The sequence below is a fragment of the Synchiropus splendidus genome, chromosome 10 (genome assembly GCF_027744825.2).
Source record: "Synchiropus splendidus isolate RoL2022-P1 chromosome 10, RoL_Sspl_1.0, whole genome shotgun sequence".
NCBI classification, from domain to species: Eukaryota; Metazoa; Chordata; class Actinopteri; order Syngnathiformes; family Callionymidae; genus Synchiropus; species Synchiropus splendidus.
In genome coordinates, this window is record NC_071343.1 from 9776324 (window position 1) to 9801956 (window position 25633).

The following is a 25633-nucleotide window of genomic DNA, read 5'->3' on the forward strand; positions in this document are numbered from 1 at the left end:
GGCCAATCTCACTAAATCCCACTCCGTTCCAGGTGCACCCTCCCACGGTACATTATCGCCAGAGTTCCCTCAACAGGCCGAAGTGCAAGGTCTGTTTACGTTATTTTCACTGCATTTGTGAATTAAACAGGCATGAGTCATGAATTATAAATGTACGGGAGTCCAGAGAGACTCCGAAGGTCAGAGTCTGCGCCAACACACCGGTCCACTAAACATGTCACTACCTGATCACCCTGCGAGTCCTTGACAGACCCGGTCATCATTCGAGTCATTTATTCGGTCCCAGTCATTAGCTGCCTAAATGTGTCTGGGTATCAGGAGGAGAGATCATCGCTCCTGTCTGAAGGCAGAAAAATATATGACTTTCTTTTGGATGGTGGAAGAAGCCCAGTGACATCTTGTGGCCAGATGGCAGCTTGTTAATCATTTAGGATGTGACAGGATTACCACATGGAGCACCAAAATAAACACTTCTCTCAGTGGAACAAGCTCATATGTGGTCAGTTTTGTGCTTAAACTCACGCTGGATGAAAGTAACATTTTCAGGTTGTCATGGAGATGAAAATAACAACTATCCTACTCTACTTTTTTTGTTTGTTTATTTTTACATATAAACAGATATACGTCGTGTTAATAAGCATTTTAAATAAAAAAAATATATTTTAACTGAGTGTGTGTAAATACAACCTATGGAGAGAGAGCAACGCTCACCAGCGTGAGAAGGTGCTGCCCTCTGCTGGCAAAAAATAGGGACTCAACCCAGTACATTTCTCCACGACCTTTAACCAAACTGACAAGTTGAAATCACCTCAAAAACCAGATCAGAATTCTCTCTTATTAAGACTAACCATAAAGCTCTGACCTTTGAACTGCATTGTGCTTCAATGTTCTCAATGAAGAAGCAAAACATGTAGATGCAGATTTCCTTTGACCAACTGGGTCATGCTGTTCTGCGTTCATCGGTTAATAAACCTCTTGAACCTGAACAAGTTGAGACTCATCCGCCTCTTTGTCAACAGGCAGCGGATTAAGTGACAAATAACTGACTTAATAATTAAAAAATGCACCTCCCCCTGCTTGACTGCCATGTCTCGAGGAAGTGTGTCAGCGAGGTTGTTTGTGTAATTAATCTCGGCACGCATCAGTCTTCTCTGCTGAAGGACACACAACCGGAGAATGGAAGAGACGGAAGGATGTTGTCTTTTTAGGGATATGTAGGTTTTAATCAGTGGATATCAACATTAATTTGCATTTTCTAGTAAATAATATTCAAGAAATTCATGATGCATAAATAGTGCAACTATTCTGAAATTATTATTTCAAAACTATGATGAAGGCAACAACAACACTTATTTGTAGACTAAAAAATGCCACACAAAATGTGACTTCCATGCATGTTTGGCAAGTGTTCTACCTTAACAACTGCTCAGAGGCACAACACAAAAACACAGTCGAGGTGAGGAACAAGAAGACCTAGCAGGGACGTGACAAAAGGGCACCTGAAAACACAGGAGAGCACACCTACGGGGGCGTCAACAGGGTGTCACAAGAGCACCGGGCCTGAGAGAGTGCTGCTAGAATGGCAATACCGCACAGGGCCTGGCTGAGCAGAGGCAACACATGAGCTTCCATTCAACAGCATGATTCAAGGGCACCTGGTGGGGTGCGCGGTTGGTGGGACGTGTCGCACACACACTGCCAGCAGAGGTGTGACACTGCAGACCAAAGGTGCGACAGAAACACAGGAAACACGGTCAGGAACAGCGCACAGAATAGGACCAGAGACACAAAAAAAGCTCGACTACGACAGCATGAGACAAGAGGCGAGAACAGGATCAGAGTTTTACAGGTTTAATAAACCGAAAATAAAAATATAAAACTGAATTAAGTGGGATTATTTGAAGCATTATGATGTACACCTCATATATTCCTGGTGTCCAGGTAAAACTTGTTGCAATAAATGTCACAAAACAATTGAATAAACAGTATTTATAATGTGTTGTGATGTGAAATGGTCATTTATTCATGTTCCCACTCATGAAGGCTCTCACTATCCATAAATGATGCAGCTGCAGAGTCGGCATAAACACTCCTCCACGTTGTTAAATATACCAATGTTTATCCTCTCATGCACATCCATGCACAGCGTGTGCGAAGAGACTCCCTGAGGATTTGCTCCTCAAGCATGTTTTCTTCATCAAAGCCTCCATGTCTGCGCAGCCTTTAACCATGGAGCCAAAGCAGGATGAGCATAATGAGCCAGATCAAACATCTGCCTCTTCGTCTACCTGAGCCTCACGTTGCCCCCACTTCCTGCCCTTATTACAGCGGCTCACAGAGGCACCGGACGAAGATACGACGCCACCTCTAGGAAGCTGTGGAGGACGAGCGTGGCTTCATTAAACCAATGCTGTTTATGAGAAGGTCTGCTAACGGAAGATAAGAGGATCCTGAACACACCAGCAGGAGGCTGCACACACCTCAAGGACAACACGGCTAAACAGAGTTTGGCCTATACTGTAAGTGCACACAAGGCTAAACTCTCTGCACCTTGACACGTTAATCGCTATCAAGCAGGACACTTCCAAATTCCTCTGTGGAGCCAGGTGCTTCTCTCTTACTGCCCAACACATGCACCATTTAAAAGCTTCTGCGCCACAGAAGTTAAATGTCAGCCATATCCGAGTGGCTCATGGTGTCCAACAGTGTTCCGGAGATTCTCAGCGACGTGTCTTGCATCCACTCCATTAGCGTGTGTGAGTTGAAAAAGACCCCAAAGATGCCAGCGGTTGAAGGAAATATCCCTTTGAAAGCTTCCAATGAAGGCATCCACAAACAAATGCGTGCGCCGGAGTTGCCAAGGAAACCATCCACATTCTTTCCCTGACAGCTAGGGACTACAAAAGAGTTGTGAATTTGCCGATAAGCAGACAAAGTGAGAAGCTGAGCACCTTCCTTCGCCACCAGGATGGCTTTAATGAGGTCTTACCTGAAGTGCATGTTGGGATCTGTGCGTGTGTGGAATGAATGACCGGCGATGTTGACACAATTGTGCACTTCTGCCCACTGTATTTGGTGGTGTGAATGAGCTTTTATTGGAAACACACAATTCAATTGGACTGCATGGGCTGCTGAAGGGGTCAGGACTCTCTCCTTGTGTACAGTCCGATGTGCTGCTATCTGTTCTCTAACCCTCTCTACAAAAGGAAACAGCCATTCAACATAAAGCTTCTAAGAGATGAAACATTTATTAGGTTGGAGACACACACGGACAAACAAGGTTGTCGCACCATCTTCCTGGGGACCACTCATTGTCATAATGGTTATAATGACCCTGTTAACTTGATGTTTTCATCCTCGTATTGAGGCCAGAACAGGCCAGAAACACAGACAACGCCACAGTTGTGCTATTTTTGTGATGACTTCTCATTGCCATAAAGCTTTCCCCAGCCTCTCACCATAAACCTAACCCTCCAAAACAAATGGCTAACCTTAACCAGCACTCGGAACCAAACCAAAACCAAATTATAACAAACTATTTTTACTGGCATTTTAACTCCTGCGACGAAAATGTCCTCACAGGAAGGTGGCTGGACAAGACTTGATACTCACAAGTATGGACACATGCATGCACTAGCTATTTTGTAGTTTTATCCCTCAAAATGTAGTGAGGACCTTCCAATATGTCCTCACTCTGTTGATTGAAAACTCATACAGGTTCTCACAAAGATACACACACACACACACACGAGCAGAGTATGTTGGGTCAAGTGAAACAAGGGAGCTCATTACCGAGTCTACACTCCATCCATACAGATCGTCCTCCCGACCCACATTCATCCACACACTCACATGCACTGACACTCTCAAGTAATCAACCTACTGAACTATAGCATCATTCTCCCCATGTGACATGTGAGGAATGGAAGACATGTCAAGAGCTGGATCCACAGTGGGGCCCAAGAGTTCTGGGAATTCACTTGAATCAACCTCTCCCTCCGCTTGAACATCAGGAAAAACAGCCTTTTGTTCTATTTAGACTCTGTCTGTTACTGTAGTCAACCTGTCGTCTCTATAAAAATACCCTGCCATGCTGTCGCTCTTCAAGGAGCGCTATTTATGGAAATCACAAAAAAATAAACAAGTTATATAAAGCTCTTTTGTGTCTGCGAAGGAGGATATTTTAAACTTAATTTATTCAAATGAGTGTTTTGCATGAAGATCGCTTTGTTTCAGCAGTCGTAGACTGTAGCCATTGATGTCAGCAGCAAATGTAAACCACCGTTACAGTGACGCACAAGCTGAGAGCCATTTAGCTGCAGGTGAAGGAAAAGAAAGTGACTTTATAAGCCGTTTCACACACAATTTACAGGCATCAACACGAGCTGGGCAAGCCATGTTGTACAAGCCAATCAAAACATATGTTTACCTATTGTTGCAAAGCCGTTTATACATGGATTCAAGCTATAAAACTGGTTTTGTGACTCTGTTTAGAAGTTTCATCTCAGTCTTTGTCACCCATGTGTGAAAAAGGCTTTTTAAAAATATACAATACACATTTAAATAATATACATTAAAATATTTAATAATAATAAAATATAAATTTATATATTATTAATAAAAAAATAATAAATTTTTAATAATAAAATTTTTTTGGGACGAAACAATAATTTCTAATAAATAATAAAACTACAATTATATAAATATATATATATATACAATACACAAAAAAAAACATTTTAGCTTTTTTTAGCTTTCTTGGACGATAAAACGATAATTTTTAACAAATAATAATGCTATAATATATAATATAGATAGATATAAATCTATCTATATTATATACATATGAAGTAAAATATGATTCCAATGTCAGACCTTCCTCACCGTCAGTCGAGCACGACTCCGCCTTTTAAGGTAGAACATTAAGGAGGACTGTGAAGGATGTGCATTGCACAATGCTGTTGTGTTCCCCGTTGTCGAAATCCGACACACTGTTGCCCCCCTCCCCAGATCGGAGCCACCCCCGGCACCATATTATCGATGCTTGTGACGGTTGTGTAGTGCGTTGGGTTTTCTTTTTTACCCTCAATAAGGTCTGACATGAGTCTGCAGCTGTGTGATTGTATGAAGAAGCCTTTGGCAGAAGTGACAAAAGCCATAATCACGCTGAACGGCAGGTATCATAAGTGTTTGCAGAAAAGTCAACAATCACAGCGGCAGCCAAGAAAAGAATGGTAGAAACAGGTCGCACGGGTTGACGCACCAGCGACGCTCTTGCTGCGCGGCGCCGCTGTGCAACTGCAATCACAATAAATCCAGAACAAACACCCTGATTGGCCCTCCAGCTGGTTTCACGAAGACCTGAACTCGATACAAAAAAACGCTTGATAATCGGCTTAAAAGAACGCGTTCTTGTCGTCGGTGCCCGTTTTGGGAGCTCAAATTAAATTAGTCCTGTCATGAAATCCGAGAGGCTTAAGCACCAAAAACAGCAGATGCTTCAGCAAAGTAAGAATTGAACTCATTCCCAGAGTTGTAACTCATGACTTCATCTTGTCTGTCGCAGCCAGTAAATAAAGTGACAGATGGCGTAACCCAGATGTCTGAAAGCAGCGCTGGGATGCCTTCGATCTGTCTTGCCATGCGACAGAGAGACTGCAGAGGACTTTGTTCCATCGACTCTGAGCGTCAAATTTTCTGCTTCTCAGTAGACCTTTTCACCATTTAAAAAAAAGTGTGACCTCCTTTGATAAAGGCAGAAACACCTAGCAGCTGATCAGTCTTGTTTAACACACTTTGTACAACGTCAAAGCCAAAATCCTTTTGTCGCTACTAGTTGGTCAAAATAAAACAAGACAGTCACTTTCAATGGTTCAATGATAATATCCATTAACACAATGCTATGCTAAATACTAAATGTTCATTAGCCAACTGTCGCCGAGTCCCATGAGAATCAATGTACCTTGAAAAACGTCTGTCTTTTGTTGCAACTAGTGCTGGTGAAGCTTCATGAAACAATGTCATGATTTTCTGTGCCCACTAGAGGGCACTCTCTTTGACTTTTAACAAGCATTTTTAAACCCAGAATGCCTCCTACCATCACTATTTGCAACCAATCATGCGCGAGCATGAGTGTGTGCACGTGCCTGTACGTATGTACCAAACAGAGGTTTTATTCAAATGTCAACTACAGATTCCCAAATATTTTTCACAGATAATCCTTCCGCCTTGCGGCCGAGCTTGTTCAGCTTCCACTGTGTGATGTCAATCCTGCCATGTCAGTATTCCCCCATCAGGAGCGATGTTATCCAAAAACAATATGTCACCAGGCCTCAAGAGAGTTTTGGGGCTGAGCTCCAGCTGCTGCCGGTAGCTGAGAAGATGAGAGGCATGTGTTGTATTTAGGAGCCGTGTGAAAAACTTGCTCTCGCGTTCAGAGCTTGTTTAGATCCTTTCTTTATGTTACAGTGATATGGGACTGGATCGCGACAGGATATGGCTGCAGTGTGGAAGCAGTAGCAGATGGATTGTGAGAGACTACTTTCCTGTCGGGATGCTGGTGCCATACCTGAAATGAATTTGAAAAATAATAGCATTGCATTCGAGAATAATGCTGTCAAGGAGAAAGTGAAAGAAAAAATATGTTTTATTTATTGATATTGTCAGGAAAAAACAAAATATAAAACAAAATTATATATATATATATATATATATATATATATAATATTACAGCGTTAGATGTTTAAAATGTGTGGTGGCAAAAAGTATATTAAAAGTATTTTGATGAAAGCCACCGTGTTTCTGACTTCACAGACTGCGTTCTGTCACTTCCATTTTAGGGTTAAATTGTGTGTGAGATGGTGAGTGAGAATGCGAGAAAGCGTGTTGCAAATGTTTGTTTAGCATTGTGTCAGCTTCACCATTAAACATAAAGTGTTGTTTTCTCTTGATGTCAGTGATTGATTTCTGCTCAGTATAACGTATGAGCTGCTGTTGACGGTGCGTTAATAATTCCCAAAAGATTAACATGAAAGAAAATTTATCACAAACAGGCACATAGCTCAAGTTCAGAATGTTGAACTGTCAGTAGTCAGACATAAAATATATTGAGCTCATTAAAATTAGATGTGTTTTCAAGTCACACTAAAAAATATTTTTATGGTCGCCAAAAAGTTGACTGTCACAATGTTATTCACAAAATATGAAAACAATGTATTATTAAAAAAAAGAGGAGAGCAGAAAATATAATATTATATAATATAAATATAATATATCTCATGTCAATAACACAAAAAAGCACCATCTATTCGAACACCTGACTCATGCAATCCATCCTTCACCAATGACAATTAGGGAAGTGACCTCTGTCCCGGCACAGATTGATGACATCGTCCTTCAGAGTTACTGCCTCTGGGCATCCCTGGGGTCAAATGTAATCCAAAGGCCCATAACAACCTCTGCTTGACCACCAAGTAAAGCAGTCAAAATTGGAATATCCAGGATTTTTCTGGCCCCAAGCGAGCGCTGCCCTGGGACATGAGGTCAGACGTCTGCTGCTGCCCACTTCAACATGAATCTAATAGGTGTAATACCTGTGTAGAGTCGATGTTTGCTGATGAAGACATTACCAGAGACTGTTCCTCAAAGAAATTGACCAAATGTCCAAGCGATAATATTTATGTAGTATATTATTATTTTGTTAACCATTCAGACACCAAAGTCAGAAAACTGTCATTGTATTCAAACAAACCAAGCAGCAAATATGGAGCTTGATGTTGTAACTACTTAACACAAACACATGGCGGACATCTGTGACTTCAACCTGAGCAACATTTGTGGGTGTGTTTCTATCAAAGTATCAAAACAGAGATCTTGACAACGGATTTTACTGACGCGGATTCTGAAGAGGAACGTAGTGACAGCGAGTCTGTTTCGTCCAGAAGCAGCACATACTCATGTGCCACATTGTCTTGAAAGTAGTGGAGGCACTGTCAAAACAATGATGGAGGTAATGGATTGTCAAAAAAAAAGAGAAATAAAATAGCGTGCGGAAAGGGTGGCAGAGACAATAAAAGCTGCAGGACAAAACGCAGTGTGAATCGCAACAGTGGTGATCATGATCGTGCCATAAACAACATTTATGATATGTAATTCACTACGGCTGCAGCCTGGTGACGCCCTGATACATACAAATGAAATGGGTGAATCTACTCCCATCCGAAACTCTCTCATTTCTCATGTACCATATAGCTTTCTCTCAATGCATTTTCAAACTACAACGTTTTGAAATAGTGATAAAGAAGTTGTATTTTGCATTGAAATAAAAAACAACTCTCTGATGTCCAAAGGGTTCAGGCCATTTTTCAATCCAGATATCGAGTAACACAAGCCCTGTAAATTGTGTTTTTTGAGTACATGAAATAGGCTTCCAAGCATCACACAAGTACTGTGTGAAACCATTCAAAATAAAGAGAGTTTGACCTTCCGCAAGCAAAAGAGTAAAAGCTGAAATAGAGACTAAAGAAAGGCCACCATTAAGATGTCACCACATAGCAAATAACAAATACAAAAAAATGAAAAATAAAATGTGATGCCAAAAAGAGTCAATATGGTGAAGAATTGGGGGGAAAAAGTCATAAAAAAATAAATAAATATAGAACCCAAAATCATTGAAATTCATAAAAAGTTTCATGGCGTGTCATCAACACCTTCACAAACAGCCTTTGAACGTTCTACAAAACCCAGTGGCGGAAATGAAATGTTCATCTCCCTCTCCATGAATCATTGAATGGATGAATGAATTACTGTCTTCTTCTGACAGCAGCTGCCTCCTGCTCCAGTTGCATCAATTGTTTCTCAATGAAAGCGGCAAGCACACGATAACGCCCAAAGAGAGCTCCAAACAACTCCGCACATGTTTTTCAAAAATGACCCTTTGTGAGAAAAAGTTTCACCAGGGGCACCGAATCACGGTTTCAGAGTGGAAGTCTCACCTTCCCGTCCGTTGAGTATCTCCGGCTGTGCTGCGCGGCTCCTGCGCTCTGGTTCATGCTTCAGGAACTCGCCGTCACCGCGAGGCAGAACGTTCCCAATCACTTTAGAATCCACCGAAACCAGAACCGGCCACACACACGTCCAGATGTTGGCCCCTTCTCTTTGGCACGCGCCGCTCGTCTGCCAGTGACGCGATGCGTGCGCGTGAAGACCCCAGCTGCGGCTGCGACCACCGTCACACCTCACGGCGCAGAGCGCGATTCCACCTCAACTAACTTTCATCAGCTGTCAGTCACCAAACTGGAAATGATCCCGAAGCATTTGGCTGCGTTTGACTTTTGGTGAACTCGGAGATTATAAAGTCCGGCATACGCACCACGTGACTCGAAGAGGCAGAATCTGGATATAAAAAAAACGACGCTCAGAAACGGCGGTGTCCTGCGGCTGGTTTGATTTCTAATGTAGAGCCATAAAACAGCCTCATCCTCCCTGTCGAGAAATAAATAATAAAAGTGAGGAGGCGGTGCCTCATGTCAGGTGAGTCTGTGTGTCAACTGAATTCACATCATAGAGAATTTAAAAAAAGAATTCAGCAGTAAAAAGAACCTGATATTTCAATGAGATTATATGAGCAGCACAAAGCTGGTGTTGAGATCACACCTGAACACCAGGTGCCCCGTCATGTCAAGCAGACACCTGCTCAAGGGTGATGACAGTCAAGTCAGGACCTTTAAATTCCCCCTGGCTGCGACCTGCCACGTGTTTCACCACACAAGTGGAGAATCTCAGGTCCCAGGTGCTGGTAAGGTGTTTACATAAAAATCAGCCCTGTCATGTTGCTCTTCTTTCACTCTCCAAAAATCCAAAGGTTTTCAGCCTCTGCCGCTTTGCTACTCAGCTGGACAGAAGACATCTCAACCTGAGTATATATCGTAGAAGTGATGATATCCATCCAAAGTATGGGGCAGGGGCCACATTTGGCCACATAATTAAAATGAAGGGAAAAAAAGATGAAGAGATAAAGATCAATTTCACTGTCCTATTTATAATTATGAAGTCATTGTAGGTCATGTATTGCCACACCTGTACTCATAAATCAACGTTTTTTTCGGTTTTATTTTTAATATTTCATATTTTTGTTCTTCCCTAACAGATTGCTTTGTCAAGAATAATGTGGTGGTGTGTGTCTGTAAGAGTCCAGGTAGCTGCCCTCGCTATGTAGCTGGATTAATGAGGGGCTGATGAGGCTTCATGAAACAGCGCCTTTACTTTCAGTTATTTTCATCTCAGTGTTACTCTCAGTTTAAAAATTATTTGAGGTCACATTGAAATGGTTGTCCAAATCCAAAGACTTCATAGGTGAGAGTGCCATGTAGCAGCGCAGACGTTTAGTACGGGCAAGGTGGAAGAGGCTGCAGTTCTACGCAACATTTAAACGATTAAGTGGATGATAATGAAAGTTCATAATGTTTTTTAATAATCATTTACCAAATGTATCTCATTTTTTGGATAGGAGGGAGTAATATTGACAAAAATGTGTTATGGGACAAAATGTATTTGGAAATGTAAGTTTCAACATGTTATGTTCTTTTAAAAGTTAAGGTAAAAAAAAAAAAATAACATGTTTACAATTGTAATTGTGCTTTTTTCTGTAGATACAATTCAATTGAATAATTTGTCATTTTTAAATAAAGTGCAGAGAAAGTATATTTGTATATTCCTCTTCAAGAGGTATTCCTGTTACTCTCTATAGCCGGTGGTAACAAAAAAATTCCCTTATTCCATGTTAACGTTTCTCATTAATGCGTTTATTTCACTGACTTTCGCTCAGGAGTGAAGGTCCTCGATGAGGCATTTGAAACTGGCTCCAGCTTCCTGCTGACCTTTCCCCTGGACAGCTCCACACTTCCCCTCACACCTCACTCTTTCATGCACCGAAAGGTCTCTGCATTCTAAAACTCGATTCACTCTTTTATGTGGGCATGAGGGAACCTTCAAAACGCCCGGAGATTTATTTCCATACCTCATCTGTAGTGAGACTGGAAGATGAACAGCAGATAGCTACGTGTTTTGGATCTGCTTGATGAAAAAACCTGTCAACAAATCCGGTGATAAAGAAAGAAGCTTGAGCATCAAGATGCAACACAGGATGTTGGAATCTCAAACTTCCTGCTCAGCGGTGTTGTGGGTTCCTCCCAGAAAAATTCTGTGAACCCAGGTCTGTGGGGGAGGGGATAGAGGGATTGTTGGTCCATTCTGCAGTGAGGGATCAGCTGCTCGCCGGAGAGACTGCTGCGGACAAAGCTAGAGAATAAGCAGATTCTGTGTTCCGGCCCGTTTGGGTGCCAAGTGTTCTAATCCCCTGACGCTTGTTACATGGCCGGCGGATGATGAGCCGCTGTTACATAACAAGAAGGGTTGTTGGTGTTTGATGTCTGATTCAGATGGATGCTTTTTGTGGCTCCCAGAATAAACGACTCTGATTTGTTTTAGAGTTTGAAGATCAGCACCTCCCAGTGTGAGCAGGAGACAAACGTTCCAAAAGAAAGAGGTGTATCTGAAGTTCTTCAGTTCTGTTCCCTTCCAGGTTTTGACAAGCAAAAGCTACGATTTATACCTCTTACTGTAAGGTAGTGATGGGCTGGTGGGGCTTCATGAAACATTGTCCTTATTTTCAGAGTCCACTCAATGGCACTCTGCTCTAAAATATAGTTTAATGAACCTCAGATCACTTTTAAAAAGAGAGCGCCACCATCTGACCTCTTAAAATGAGTGTTTCATGAAGCCTCATCATTCATCTCTACTCTGGTGTCACGCTTCTTAACAGTAAACAAATGGGCAGAAGATTAAAGAAGATTGAATGATGGGTGGATCTGAAATCAAAGACTACTGAAATCAAAGATACTGAAAAGGTGTATAATAACATGCAAGTTACATAATACATGGTCACCTTATATAATAATATGGTAATGGTATGGTCACCATGAGGTGGACCTCATCCAAAACCTCTGATTTAAGCAGATGAAGGTGCTCCATCTTGGGTAAACAGTCAGATATTTACATGAACATAGTTATTTCTGTCCACTGCTCAGGTGCATTGGTACGTTTCATCTAAAAATATCTGAGATCTCTCTGCTTCAGTCTTCTCATGTCCCCTCTGAGAATTTCCACGACTGTCACTACATCTATTCCATTTTCACACTCAACATGGATTTATGTTCAAATGACAGCTCCCGACAGCCGTTGAATTTCTGTGTTTGTCAGCAGCAGCAGCTCCGTGTTGCTACCCTCTGGGAGAATGGGATTGTTGGAAAGAACTGTTTCATTCTTTCTCCTTTTACTGAGAAATACGACGTTAAACAAGAAAAAAGCATGACACAAAAAGTGGTGTTTAGTGATGCCTTGTTATTGAAAATAATTTAGGCAGTGCCACAAACATACTGTGCAAGTGACATTATCGCCATTTTCTATCTAGTACGCCAGGTTTAAAAGAGTTTTGCTGAAACCTTGTATTGCAGTCATATGCTAAAGTTTTGCCCTCTTCGTTGTGATTCACTGACTTCATCTCAGTCTCATCCTGGCGTCTCTCTCTTTTACCTAGTGATGGACCAGTGAGGCTTCATGAAACAGTGTTCTTGTTTTCAAAGCTCAGTAGGTGGCACTCGTTGTTTAAAAATGATCTGAGGCGTCACTGTAATGGTTGTTCAAATCTGAAGATTTTAGAGCAGCAAGTACCATCCAGTGGGCTCTGAAAATGAGGACAGTGTTTCGTGAAGCCTCATAAGCCCATCTCTACTTTCATCTCTTCACAGTGATTGGGTCTGCGTGATGCCGTCTTCTCTCGCTGTATGTAGGCTGTGTTCTGTGTTACATTTCTGTATGTTCATGCATGAATAATATATGATGCGGTAAGTCTCCGAGGAGAGGAGCTGGAGGAACTGCGTCAAGGTCAGATGTGGGCTGTCTAGGGAATCAGCCATAGAGTGGCACTGCTGTATGTATAGGTCAGGACATCTCTCCGGACCTGCAGGTGTGCAAGCCGCAATCTTACACAGAGACTTTGTGGTGACGTGGTCTAATTCTGGCATATTGTAGGACATAAACACATGCTTGTGAGTCTGCCTGCAGTTGGACAATAACAGTCAATGGAATAGTTTTAGCTCAGCGAGGAGCGTAACTCATGTGATCCAGCCTTCACCATGCCGATTGATTTGCAACCAGATTGTAAACTGATCAGGAATAAAAATGTCACATGTCGTAACTCGGATCTATTTACCACTTGCTGAGCAGCGAATTTGCAAATGGAGATGCAGGAAACCCACATTGGTAACATGACCAATGAAGTCAGAAGTGAAGGGTTTCTAATGTAGCAACAACCAAGATAACTGAAAATAACTGTACCAACATGCAAATTAAATCAGTCTAATTAATTTTTATTTTTAAATATTTTCATTATCCGTTTGTTACGTCCTGCATCGAGACTTAATTAGCTCATTTTAGTTTCTCTTCCTCTCAGTGCTCACTGCCAAATTCTCATTTCCTCCCTGCAGTCATCTTCTGCTCACTCTTTCCTGCAGCTATTTTTTGTTTTTCCATCATTTGCACCTCCCAGAGGCGAACAAATGAATTAAAAATAACCACCTGCTGAGAGTTTTACATACATTTATACACTGCTAATATTCTGCCCGGACCCTATTTTTAGAAAAAGTCTGATTTTGGAGGATTTTCTTTATTAATATTCTTCCCTTTGAAGGCTGTTTGGATTAATTTATTTATTTATTTTCAGCAGGAACAGAAGCAACGTGTTTAAAGACTCAGTTTGTGACTCTTTAATCAAAGCTGAATTTGATTTCAATTGAAGTTAATTTTAATACAGGAACGTCACAGATAGCTGTAATTATAGATAAGATGCTTGACAGTTTCGGATCACAGTCAAATGTTTAGGTTTGAAATGCTGTTGTTCTGTCTCTGCACCAGTTCTGGTGATAACAGTTTGGTTTCGGAGCAATTTTGTTCACATTGATGTTCCAGAGTGAAAAGACTGATTAATATATTTTGACAATATTGTGCTAATTGAACCTGAGATTTAGCAGAAAGGTATTTATTTCATGTAGCTTTTAACTCCACTTATTTTAAGCGCTGATGCTTTTTGGATGTCTTTGATGTTTGTTGTGTGTCTTTGATGTCCACGTTTTTGTTGTCAATAGCTGCTGTGACACGTTGAATTTCCCCACTGTGGGATCAGTAAAAGCCATCTAAATCTAATCTCAATAATAAGTGGTCTAAATTCTGAAGGAGTGAACCCTTTTAACTCTGTGACATCGGTGAGTTAGAGCTATCCAGAGCAACCCACCGTTAATGTTCTAAAAAAAAAAATAATAATGCAGAGATGAAGGACGATAAACAAACAGCTCAAGAGTGAGCGGATTCCTAAGTGGCGATATGAAAGGAAAAAAAAAATCATCAGGCAGAGCAGAAGAAAACAAACCGCCAACATCTTCAAGGTTTGTGCTGCTCCAAGCAGAAGTCTAAAACCTCACAAGACTGTTGACAAAAGGCCCGCAGACACCTGGAGAGGATTGTATAAGTATAAGTTGTCGTTTTTCCAAACACAAGACCTCCATTTGCCTCCACAGAGCAGTCTGGTTCACGTCAATCTCAGCTGACTTGCGTTTCCATTACCAACTGGACACGTCTGTTGAGAGGGGTTTAGAGTAACTGTGGAAACATAGTCAACAGAAATGTTTCGATCTTGTTAGAATATAGATAGATAGATTACATTAAATGGCCTCCATTACTTCCACAGTGTGGAAATTCAGCTAAACATAATCCGAAATTAAGAGGTAATGTGCACCATCATGGAAAGTAGAAACAGTCTATGTGATTTTCAGAGATGGCAGTTTTTTTGTTTTGTTTTTTTTTAATAAAGTGACAACTTAATGCTATTGTCAACCTTTGAAAGCATATCAGTCTCAGCAAACAATGAGTAAGGATTTCACTTAACTCTAAATTAATTGCAAATACAAACTTACTTCGCTGCATACAAAGTAAATAGATCATTAATATCCAATTTTTAGCGCCGTGTTGTTGTCGTGTTCCGAGCTGCAGCTGGGGGGCAGCACCGTACCAGTCACGCAGCGAGTCCACAGCAATGAGAGCAGAGGAAGAAGCCGCAGCGTCATCATGCCTGCAGCTGTGATTATGGAGGAGAATTTTGACAAACAATTAGAGCAATGTGAAGCCCAGGAACTCGAGGTGAGCATCTTTTATTTATTTGTGTTATCATTTGAAGTACTCGACGGTCCACCCGACTTTGGCCTGTTATATAATTCCACGAGACTCTTACCGCTCTGTGCCGGCTAACGTCAACAAGGCTAAGATGTTAGCATACATCGGTTAGCGTCAAGGAACTTAACGCTTTGCAAAAGTCGCATGCCCTTGTAAAGCTCTTCGGTTCTTAAGATAGACACCCGTGTTCTAACAACAGCTCTGTGGTAAACCTGATGACATTGTGTTGTTCGTTCTGATGGCAGGTGGCTAGCTAATGCAATAGCGCCCAGTAACTTGTATGTAGAGAGAGCAAAAGTTAGCGACGACTGTTATGTGACACTACTAATGAAGATTTTAGTATGTTTGTCTAAATTAATTTGCTCTGACGAACTCATTCATTCTCATGAATGGTTCTCATTCACCACTCTGGGATGTGGAGGTGATGGAAAACAGCTGGAGCGAATTGAATTCAAACTAGTTAGTGATGGGCAGCCGCGTCCATATTCTCAGGTCCCACTCCCTGCTCTAAAGTCTCTGGAATCCAGTAGCTGTTTCAATGAAACCTCACATCATTTCCAAACCGAATGTTGTTTGTATAGAGCAGAACCGGCATTTTCTGTTGGTCTATGACCCACACTGACATAAGTAAAATGTGCTTGTTCCTCTCATAAAGGCAATGAACGCCATCACCGATGTGCACACATTCATTCTTAGTCATTGCAGGACAATTGATGCTAGTAAACGTAAACAAAGACGTCAAAGAGAGTGTAAATAATAGAACTGTATTTTTCTTTAGATTTAAAGTAATGTTGGTTATTGGTAACCATCATTGATGAAAGTCGTGTAAACTTTCCGATGTATTTCAACTTGTTTACCATTACTCAACAGTATGCATTTACAGACAAAATAGCATTTTGTTTTTTACTATTGGAAGCAACATGCTTTGTTGTTCTGTGTATTGTTAAGAATATTTGGATTATAGAGCAAAATGCTATCAAGCTTCTTGTGCCTTTTTTAACTTTCTAAAAATTATGTGAAATAACTGCAGTCCACACCTCTTGAATTAATTTGAATAACCTCAGGCAAGGCACATTTTAGACGTGCAAAATCGTTGTGAACGTTTTTTTTGTCAACATGTGTGTGCTTTCTCCTCACAGGCTCCAGGGGGCATTGCTACTCCTCAAGTTTACGCTCATCTGCTGGCACTTTATTTACTACATAATGACATGTGAGTGTGTTTATGTTAGTCAGCCACATTTTTTTATTCTATTTGTTATCTGGAAGTTATTCCTTTTTTTGCAGTTTATTTTCATATGTGGTATTATCAAGATTTATTAAGGCCATTATACTTTGCAATTGAGATGCACTCATTATCTCATATCAATGACATTCATCGTATTTGAACCCACCTCAATGTGGCCTGTATTTCACAATGGAAACCGCGTTTTCATTGTAACCTTTGTATGGTTCATATTGAGGAATGCCCGGAACATCCACACTATAACTTCTTGTTATACTTTCAATAGGAATAATGCCAGGTATCTTTGGAAGAGGATTCCTCAAGCAATCAAAACAGTAAGTGAGCTCTGATCTTTCTGATCTTTAAATGTCACTAAGAATTGCCATTTAACTGGTGATATCTTATATCGACTTTTTACTCCAATGACCAGGTTTTGTGCTCGCACCTGTTGCTCACTCACCTAGATTTCATCATGCGTTAATAAGGTGTTTGATATCTGACTGAAAGCCAGAAGGCATTTTGGTGACATCATTCCGTATTAATTGTGCTATTATTCATGACTTTCAGTGGTTAACTGCTCTCATCCTCTGAAATATCAAATTTATTATTGGAGTGGATTTGGATCCCTTCATCCATAGCTGTAATTGTTATTCTGGCGACTTAATTCATTTCAGCAGGATTAGCTTCATTTATTGTGTGAATGCTTGTGAAAGCATTCTTCGTGTTGGCCATTTTTAAAAAAATAATTTTTAAGGATTAATTTGTAAATAGTAATGTTACTCAGTTTGGCACCTACATCTTGTATTGGTTGCCAGCAGAACTACTTGAGCGTTTGAAAAAAGTAGACTGAACATTATTGAGCTTGGTGTCACATGACAGACCCTTAGAAACGTAGTAACTCATCACAGAGTAGTTAGTTCAGGGCTGATGCATAACTATGTTGTTGTTCCCACAAACTTGAAGCGAAATACGAATCATATTCATTAACTCAGTTGCTAACTCATTCTGAACAAGCAATTGCTCTATAATGTATGGCATAATGTTGTTTATGGGTTATGAATTGTTACAGACAAGATGAGACTTATAATAATAATAATAATAATAAATTACCAATATTAACAATAATAGAAACAATAATACTTCTATTGATATAATTCTACTCCTAATAATAACAATAATTGTGACTGTTATATTTCTAAAGATTACCTCGCAAATATCGATTCCAAGATTATGATAATACTTTAATCATTTGTGACACATATGATTAAAACCATGGATAAATATTCAACAAAATTCAGACTCGGCCCCCTCCTTGATACCAAACCATTTAAGCCGTGTTCATGCCTTGTCACTAGCTACATCATTGTAAATGGTGATTAAAGCACAATAGCATGAATACTATGAGTGACATGTCTTATGATATTTTATATAGGCAGCAGTATTTGCGATGACTTTACATTGATGTGGTGTAACATCCTCTGACTTTGCGCTCCCAGCAGAAATATTGAAAAAAAAAAAATGCAATTTCTCCTGAGCGCCAATTACATACAAACAAGGTTTTTTTTCTTTATTATCTGCAGGCAAATCCTGAGTTATCAGCCATCTGGGCAGTCGGCCAGCGTATTTGGCAACGAGACTTTCCGGGGATCTACACCACCATCGCTGCTTTCCAGTGGACGGAAAACATTCTTCCCGTCATGGAGGCCCTTCGAGGTATCTCTTCTGTCCTGTTTTAGAATGTTATCATAACACACTCATATTTGCCTCTCGTATTTTGCCCTTTATGATTCCCCCAGTGAGACTTGAGTGAATTTGTTCCTGATTCCCACGACTTCTTAGTCACTTAGGATTTCTTAATTTCCTCCCAAGCTAATAAACTTATGCGCAAGGGATGTCTCTAGAGGTGAGAGGTTATGATACACATGTCAAATCTGAGAATTGCTGCAGGAATTATTTGTTTTACAATAATTCCTTTTTTTTTTTTTTTTTTTTTTTACACTATGCTCAGCAGTTCTTTTCGCTGTGATTTCTGAACTCCCCGTAGTCTTCTTTACACCTCGTCTTCTGGTCTCTCTTGTGATCTCCAAGATCAATATGTAACTATGGCAGGTGACAAGACATGATTCTTACAACTCAGCCTTAGACTGTGCAGAGAACAAACAGCACTGAACTCATGTTGGCTGCTATGAATGAGCTGTTTACCTATGATATTAATCTTGTCTGTCATTTTGTGGAGTGTCATATAATGTATGAAGTAACAATACAGTGTGAAGACTGATGAAGTCTGATGGTGAGATGGTGTGGTCTTGATTGGTTGGAACAAAAACCTGCACCCACAATGGCCCTTTGAGAACTGTTTTGAAACTCCTGTAACAGAGTAACATCAAACACACAAACAGTGATTGGTTTCTGTTTGGTGATTGTTTTTCCGTCGCACAAATGTTAATGCAGAAATTCTGCACGTAGAAACATCAATTCATTTTCTTAACTGACTTTGCGTCCAAATCTGTATCTATTATTTTTCCAGTCTGCACTTATGCCAATAGACAATATATGAAAGTTGAATTTTCCATTGTGCAAAATCCGGGACATTTCATGTCCAAATGGTGCGAAATACACACATAACCTGCCAACAACCCTGACTGAACTGCATGCAGGAGCTCTGTAATTTGACCCCAGAGTTTAAATTAAATTATTTTTGCACACTTATTCTCATCAATATTGTCCATGTTTTCTGTGTTCGTTCACTTTGAATATCCATCATGAAACCATTACATCATTCTAATGTCCCACAATGACGATTGTTCCACCCACGGTCATGTGATTCCTTGTGCAACAGTTTAAGAATAGAGCTGGGCTGGTGTTGACGCTGGCTCATGTTGAGCTTCTGTGAACGTCAAGTATCAGTCACAGGACACTTTTGCTTAACCTATGATGAAACCGACCGACGTCCAAAGCAACATAATTTCATGTTTACAACCTTGGACGTGAATGAGAGTCCTGCACTGGCCAAGTCAGTCACATGCTGGGCTTTCTAGTCACAAACAGAAATACGGATCTGTTTTATGTGCGTGATTATTATCTTAGAGTAATTTCCCATCTAGATTAGATATGGTTAAAATCTAAATGAATTAATGTAATTTAATAATGAATATGTATTATTCTCAATACGACATAGTCAGGTGTTGATCTGTGGTTTGCTAAACACAAATCTGAGTCATTCAAATATTTATCATCTTTTTATTCATTGCTACAATTCTAATGATCATGATCATCCCACGTGTCACTTTCTCATCATACTTTTGCACGTTTTATTTTTCTTGACTTCAGAATTCTGTGCTGCATTAATGCCAGTGTATTAATGATTAAAGCTCCGGTAGCTTAAGCAGTATTTTTGTCTTCCTTTTGGTTTGATAAGAAGCTTATATCCATAATTCTTTAGAGAACAAATGGTACTGTTCCCTGTTTGACCTTACTATGGTTAAGGTCATCAGTAGCTGCTGTCTTTGTCTCTCACAAAGCGTTTACATTTCTTTCACTAAACCTTGTGAGACACCTTTGCGATCAACTATTTGATTATCCAAAACTATTTTGGTGTGCTGGTCTTAAATTTATCGGTCGCTGGAAAATAATGTCGGCTAAGGCTAGATAATATTTTGAAAGTAGTGTTTATTCAGAACATGTTATCTAACCTCATGGATGTTGGCTTGGACTTGTTTACCAGTTGCTGTCAGTTGTGGCCCCCCGCAAGTCAGTCACATGGAGCCTGTTTATCTCCACTCCATCTATTCTGTCTGTGGAAGTTAGTGGGGTCGCTGTGCCCACTAGGACATGTGACAAATGAAGCAGTGGGCAAGCGGGGGCCAGTTCTCTGAAAGTATTCCAGGCAAGCAAGCAGGAATGTGTGCTTTGGTTGTCGGTATCGGATATCAGCAGCTGTGAGTGGTCTGTATAAAGGACAGAGCGGCAAGCCCTCCACCAGAATAGATATCAGCCTTTGACCAGTCGCACTACAGTGAAGCTCAACACTTGAGGCAGACCTAGAAAGTGAACCTTTTCTCTCTGAAGAAACCAGGCTATCTACAAATCCTACTGCAACGCCAACTCTTTCCACGATGGACGTTCAGAGGACAGGGTCGATGGTTCGGCCTCCCAGCCCCATGGACAGCCTGGAGAAGCAGCTGAGTTGCCCCATCTGCCTGGACATGTTCACGAAACCCGTTGTTATCCTTCCCTGCCAGCACAACCTGTGTCGGAGCTGTGCTAGTGACCTCTACGATTCACGCAACCCATACCGCTTCTCTGGAGGTGTCTTTCGCTGCCCTACCTGCCGGTTCGAAGTGGTGTTAGATCGTCATGGCGTGCATGGTCTCCAGCGCAACCTGCTGGTGGAGAACATCATTGACATCTACAAGCAGCAACAGGAGGGAACCAACAACACTGGAAACACTGAAACCAATCTGAAGCCAAAGGAATCCAAAGAGCCAATGTGTCAAGAACATGAAGATGAGAGAATCAACATCTACTGCACAACCTGTCAGGTGCCGACTTGCTCAATGTGCAAAGTGTTCGGGCAGCACAAGGACTGTGAAGTGGCACCTTTAGCAACCATCTACCAGACCCAGAAGGGGGAACTGAGCAACGCCATTGACACCCTGGTGGCCAGCAACGGACGATTGCAGTCCCTGCTCAACCAGATGGAAGATTCCTGCCGCGATGTTCAGGAAAATGCCCAGCGTGCCAAACAACGCCTGGCCGAAAGCTTCGACTTGCTCTATGCTGTCTTGGAAGAACGGAAAACCATTCTGCTGGAGCAAATTGGTAAAGAGCAAGATGAGAAGGTGGCCTCCCTACGTGCAATGGCTCAGCGTTATGGCGAACGCCTCCAGTCTACCACGGAGCTCACAGACAGTGCAGTGAGAGCGCTTGAGCAGAGCAGTGCTGCTGAATTTCTGATGGCCTCCAAGGGCCTGATCATGCAGACCAAAGATGCGGCCAAGTGCTCACTGGGTGAGGAGAGGCCTGAGCCCGGCTTTGAGAAGATGGACCACTTCAATTTGTCGACAGAGCATGTCGAAGCGGTCCTTGCAAAAATGGACTTTGGATTGGCTGATGATGATGACTTTGAGGATGCAGAGGAAGAGGAAGAGGAAGAAGAAGAAGAAGAGGAGGAGGAGGAATAATGTAAAGTGACATGATCATGAACATTCATAGTGTTTTCTTTCTGAGACAAGAGACATGGCAGGGATTTAGGGATGTTGCGGTAGTATATGATTACAGCGGATGTGAGCTGGCTCAGTTTGCCAGTGCTCTCAGTGCAATATTGAACTTCAATGTCGTATTGATAATTTTCCTTAACCTTTTTTATACTTTTGTACTTCTGAGCCACTGAATGCCGGTGCTAAGTAGAGAAGCTAGTGTTAGATTCTTGATTCTGTCTGCTGAGATTGAGTTATTTTAATGTAGCCAATAGTGGTTTTGCATTCTGTCACTTTTTCTAAGTTGGTCTATTTGTATTCACCAAATGGATCTTCAATGGAACTTGAAATAAATCTGCGTGGAATTTGACATGCTGTTGTTCTCCTTTGTTTTACCAGGTTATACTTTAAAGTCAAGCTAATTGCGTTTGTCAGATATCCCCGTCCTCAGAGTTGGTCTGTCATCGTGTCCTCCGCCTGCTGCCGCTCTTACTTGGCAATAGCCAGGATTTAAAAATACAAGCATAGCTGCGTCCTGTCGGCTTTGCCTTTGCTGGTGAGATGCGGGCTCTATTTTTAAGAGGTGAGAGAGTGAGAAATGATAGCGGCCCAGGAATAGACTGCCAGGGAAGGGCAGGCCTGATTCTGTATCACTTCCACAACCAACCCCCATCACATACAGAGGTCTTGCTCAGCAGCTCCAGCTCCCCCTGTGTCAGGAGGGCGCACTCAGAAAGGCTAGTCCAGTTGCCACATGGCTCGTCTAAACAGGGTCAACAGGCTGCGATTATAAATACGCCACTGCTGGAGGGCTGGGTTGCAAAAAGCCCCTTGAAATGACCTGCTTGGCTTCCTTGGTGTCCACAAAAAACATTTATTTTTATTCAACTTTAACAGATGGAGGGAAAATCCCCAGACAACATTTCCTGATTCATCATTAGACAGCAAAATCACTATTAATACTTCTTTTTTGGCTGCACTGTCTGAAACACAGAACCATTGCTGATGCTTGCATGGTGAGATACCAAACAGAATAAGTGATATGTTCATCTAAAAGCAAACTTAAGATGGCTTCAGTTAATTTAACAGGCATTACAGATGACAGTTCATGGTTTTGTCCTGTCTAGTCATCCTAAAGCACTGAGCCATTGAAAAATATATTTGAAATTATGTTGAGTAGAAATTTGTTTTGATTGAGAGATGCCACAAATGTCCCACAAACCAAGCATTTTCTTGCATCCTTTTGCATTAAAAAACATTTTCTGTCTTAGGGTTGAGCACAAACAAAGCTCACACACAAGTTAGCCTGGGGAAGCAATGCTGGCTATATGATCTTCCACCGTATATTTATCTCTGGATGACAAACGTGCTGTACACAGGAAGCTTTCTGGAGCAGATTTGAGGGAACCTCTCCTGACAAATTTCCCCACAGCTGTCTTTTCTCATCCTGGCTGTTATTGTTACTGAAGCAAGCTGTCGCAAATGTTGACGCACATAAACGGTTGCTAGGCAATAAAACTCCTAAGGGCACTAGCCGGAGGCTTTAGCCCGATAGCAGCAGCCGGAGCGTCGCTTCTATCTTCTCGAACAACAACACCAATTTTAAGGAGGGTGGTGAGGGGCCAGATACTTGGGAAGAAAAATCAACTGTATAACCCATTTAAGTTTGCGTTTTTGTGACTTTATCAATGTACCACTATATGTAAAAAAAACATTTATATGTTTTGTTAGCGAAATTTCAATGTGTAGAAATGAGAATTCTTAATCATGTTGTTGAAAAGTTTTGTTTGTTGGACAGAGAGCACGAGACAGCGAGCATATGGACTGGTGGCTCAGGCCTACACTTCTATCACAGCGGACGACTTCGCAGCGTTCGTGGGCTACTCTGTAGAGGAGGCGGTGAATGGTGAGTTCATGTCCTTCTTTCACCTTGGTGGTTCTATGGACTGCTTCCAGCTCTCCTCAACCCTGGCTAGCTGGCTAGCATGAATTTGATCTCATGAGACTTGATTGAGCATTTGAGTGTCGGGTCAAGTCCAGATGGTCCACTTGATTCTTGAGGTGAGAGGAGGCTGTTGATCCCTTCTCTGGCTTGGGAATGTCTCGAGTTTCCTTAGTCAGAGTTGGTGGGGCTGAGCAAAGGGAAGCGTATCCTTGTAAGTAGGTGGATTGTTGGAGAAGGAGAGAGTGACGCAGACAAGCAAATGAACGAAATGCGTGAGAGAGAAGCGACTGGCACGAGTGAGTGTGGTGGCCAGTGAGGGAAGTGATTCTTCAGCCTGTTATTTGCTTTAATTTGTAAGCTATAAATACTAAGCAGATTTATTTGGTAATTTCTGGTCATAAACCTGCTGTTGATGAACCAACAGTCTGAGTCACTGAAGTCTGAGCCGCAGGCTGAAATCCTCATCATTATTGTCGTCATTGTTTCCACCAGCGCAGCGTTCGCACACTCTTTCTGAGCTCTGTCTGTCTTCACCCTCTCCCCACAGGTGTGGTGAGTCAGGGCTGGCAGGCTGACCCGGCCACGAGGATGGTGATGCCCAAGAAGCCAGGTAGGGGGCGGTATTGCACACTCCTCCCCTCCCCTCAGGGAGCCTCTATAATTTTCAGATGGTGATCAGATCTGCTATTCATAGCTTCTCCTTCAAGTGTCGGACAGTGTTCTGTCTGTCTCGATGATACAATCTCTGTTCTCGTGTTCTTGAGTGGAGCGAGCACATGTACGAATCTGTGAGAGAAGACCGCTGACTCATGTCATCGTGGGAGTAGCATATGCAAGACACATGTTCAGGGCCGGAGCAGCCAAAAAACTCTTTCCTCTGCTCCTCACATGTGCAATTCATCCTCCCACGTTAGTTAGACAGTGATAGCAGCAGAAACGTTTTCATTATTCTGATGATGTGGAGGCCATAAGACTCGACTCACTGATGTCCAGTGACTGAGAAGCAGTGGGTCAGCAAGGTCGGCTATTTTAGGACAAGTTGAAAGTTGCGACTCATGAAGCTGTCGTACACTTGATGCACTCATGAGTTGGGAAATGACAGTAAAACAGCCTGGGCCCTCACATACTAGACCTCACACCAGAAGGTCACATTTTCATTATACGTTCTCCTCATACTTACTGCACCTGAGTATTGAACCCTGCACCCCCCGGACTTTGACACGTGGAGTTAAAATGCAGCACATCTACCATCTACCCTCTACCCTCATCGTACTTCCCCCCCTCCTGTCTCTGCAGATCCACCCCCTGTTTCTTCAGTTCCAAACGAACAGCAGTTGGCCCGGCTCACCGACTACGTGGCTTTCCTTGAGAACTAATAACCAGCACAACCACTGCACCCCACGTCCCTCGGCACCCGACTGGGATTAGACCAAGCAAAAGACTATGTAGATCTTTTTATTAGTTCTGAAGAACCTGGCCGTTTCATATTAATCTCATGCACAAATCGAACACAAACCATCCTGTTTAAGTATGATTCTCTCATGTTCACCACCCAGGGGAATGAAGCAAACAGATTATTTAAGGATTTATTCTTCAGAGTGGGGACTCAAGTCATTGTCTTTTTATGTTTTTCAGATTGATTTAGCTCCATCATGAAACATGAAAAGCCTATATCAATGTCACTTCAGTTTTGTCTGATGAATAAATATATCTCTGTTTTCTACTTTTCTTTTATCTTTTTTCAAACAGCTGAAGTTCACCAAAGCTACTATATTTTTGGCAATTTCCCTCATGGTTTAGTCGGCTTCAAATCACCTTTGTTTGTTCTGTTTTAAAGTCAAGTGTGTCGCGAGTGTGTGTCATATCACCACAAAACATTCAATGAATGACTGCAGTGAGAACCATTTCTCACCTGAATTCATCAAATGACTGTTATCAAACAGAAGAGTGACTAAATAGCTTCTCTCCAGCACAGCAGGATGTTGC

At 41.6% G+C, this 25633-nt stretch overlaps 3 protein-coding genes across 3 annotated transcripts in view; 2 read left to right on the plus strand and 1 right to left on the minus strand.

Annotated features, from left to right (window-relative positions):
- LOC128765828 (inactive dipeptidyl peptidase 10-like) overlaps positions 1-9400 on the minus strand; it is a 58457-nt gene extending 49057 nt beyond the window's left edge. The window contains exon 1 of the mRNA XM_053876979.1: positions 8994-9400. Within this exon, the coding sequence (XP_053732954.1) occupies positions 8994-9050 (57 nt within the window). The 5' untranslated portion in view covers positions 9051-9400. The remainder of the gene's footprint in view (positions 1-8993) is intronic.
- Positions 9401-15114: 5714 nt separating this feature from the next.
- cops8 (COP9 signalosome subunit 8) lies at positions 15115-25370 on the plus strand. Its single transcript, XM_053877848.1, has 7 exons — positions 15115-15249; positions 16422-16492; positions 16791-16839; positions 18085-18217; positions 23501-23608; positions 24195-24257; positions 24944-25370. Exons 1-7 carry the CDS (start codon positions 15178-15180, stop codon positions 25021-25023), a joined length of 576 nt encoding a protein of 191 aa, XP_053733823.1. The 5' UTR covers positions 15115-15177; the 3' UTR covers positions 25024-25370.
- trim63b (tripartite motif containing 63b) lies at positions 19893-22058 on the plus strand. The gene has a single exon (XM_053877847.1). The coding sequence runs from the start codon at positions 20620-20622 to the stop codon at positions 21685-21687; it is 1068 nt and encodes a 355-aa protein (XP_053733822.1). The 5' UTR covers positions 19893-20619; the 3' UTR covers positions 21688-22058.
- Positions 25371-25633: the final 263 nt, after the last annotated feature.

Bases quoted from the DNA above. Each gene is read 5' to 3' on its own strand.
- trim63b (XM_053877847.1), top strand. From the start codon at position 20,620: ATGGACGTTCAGAGGACAGGGTCGATGGTTCGGCCTCCCAGCCCCATG.
- cops8 (XM_053877848.1), top strand. From the start codon at position 15,178: ATGCCTGCAGCTGTGATTATGGAGGAGAATTTTGACAAACAATTAGAG. The intron at 16,493-16,790 runs GTGAGTGTGTTT...TACTTTCAATAG, and splicing joins TATTTACTACATAATGACAT to GAATAATGCCAGGTATCTTT. The intron at 24,258-24,943 runs GTAGGGGGCGGT...CTGTCTCTGCAG, and splicing joins GGTGATGCCCAAGAAGCCAG to ATCCACCCCCTGTTTCTTCA.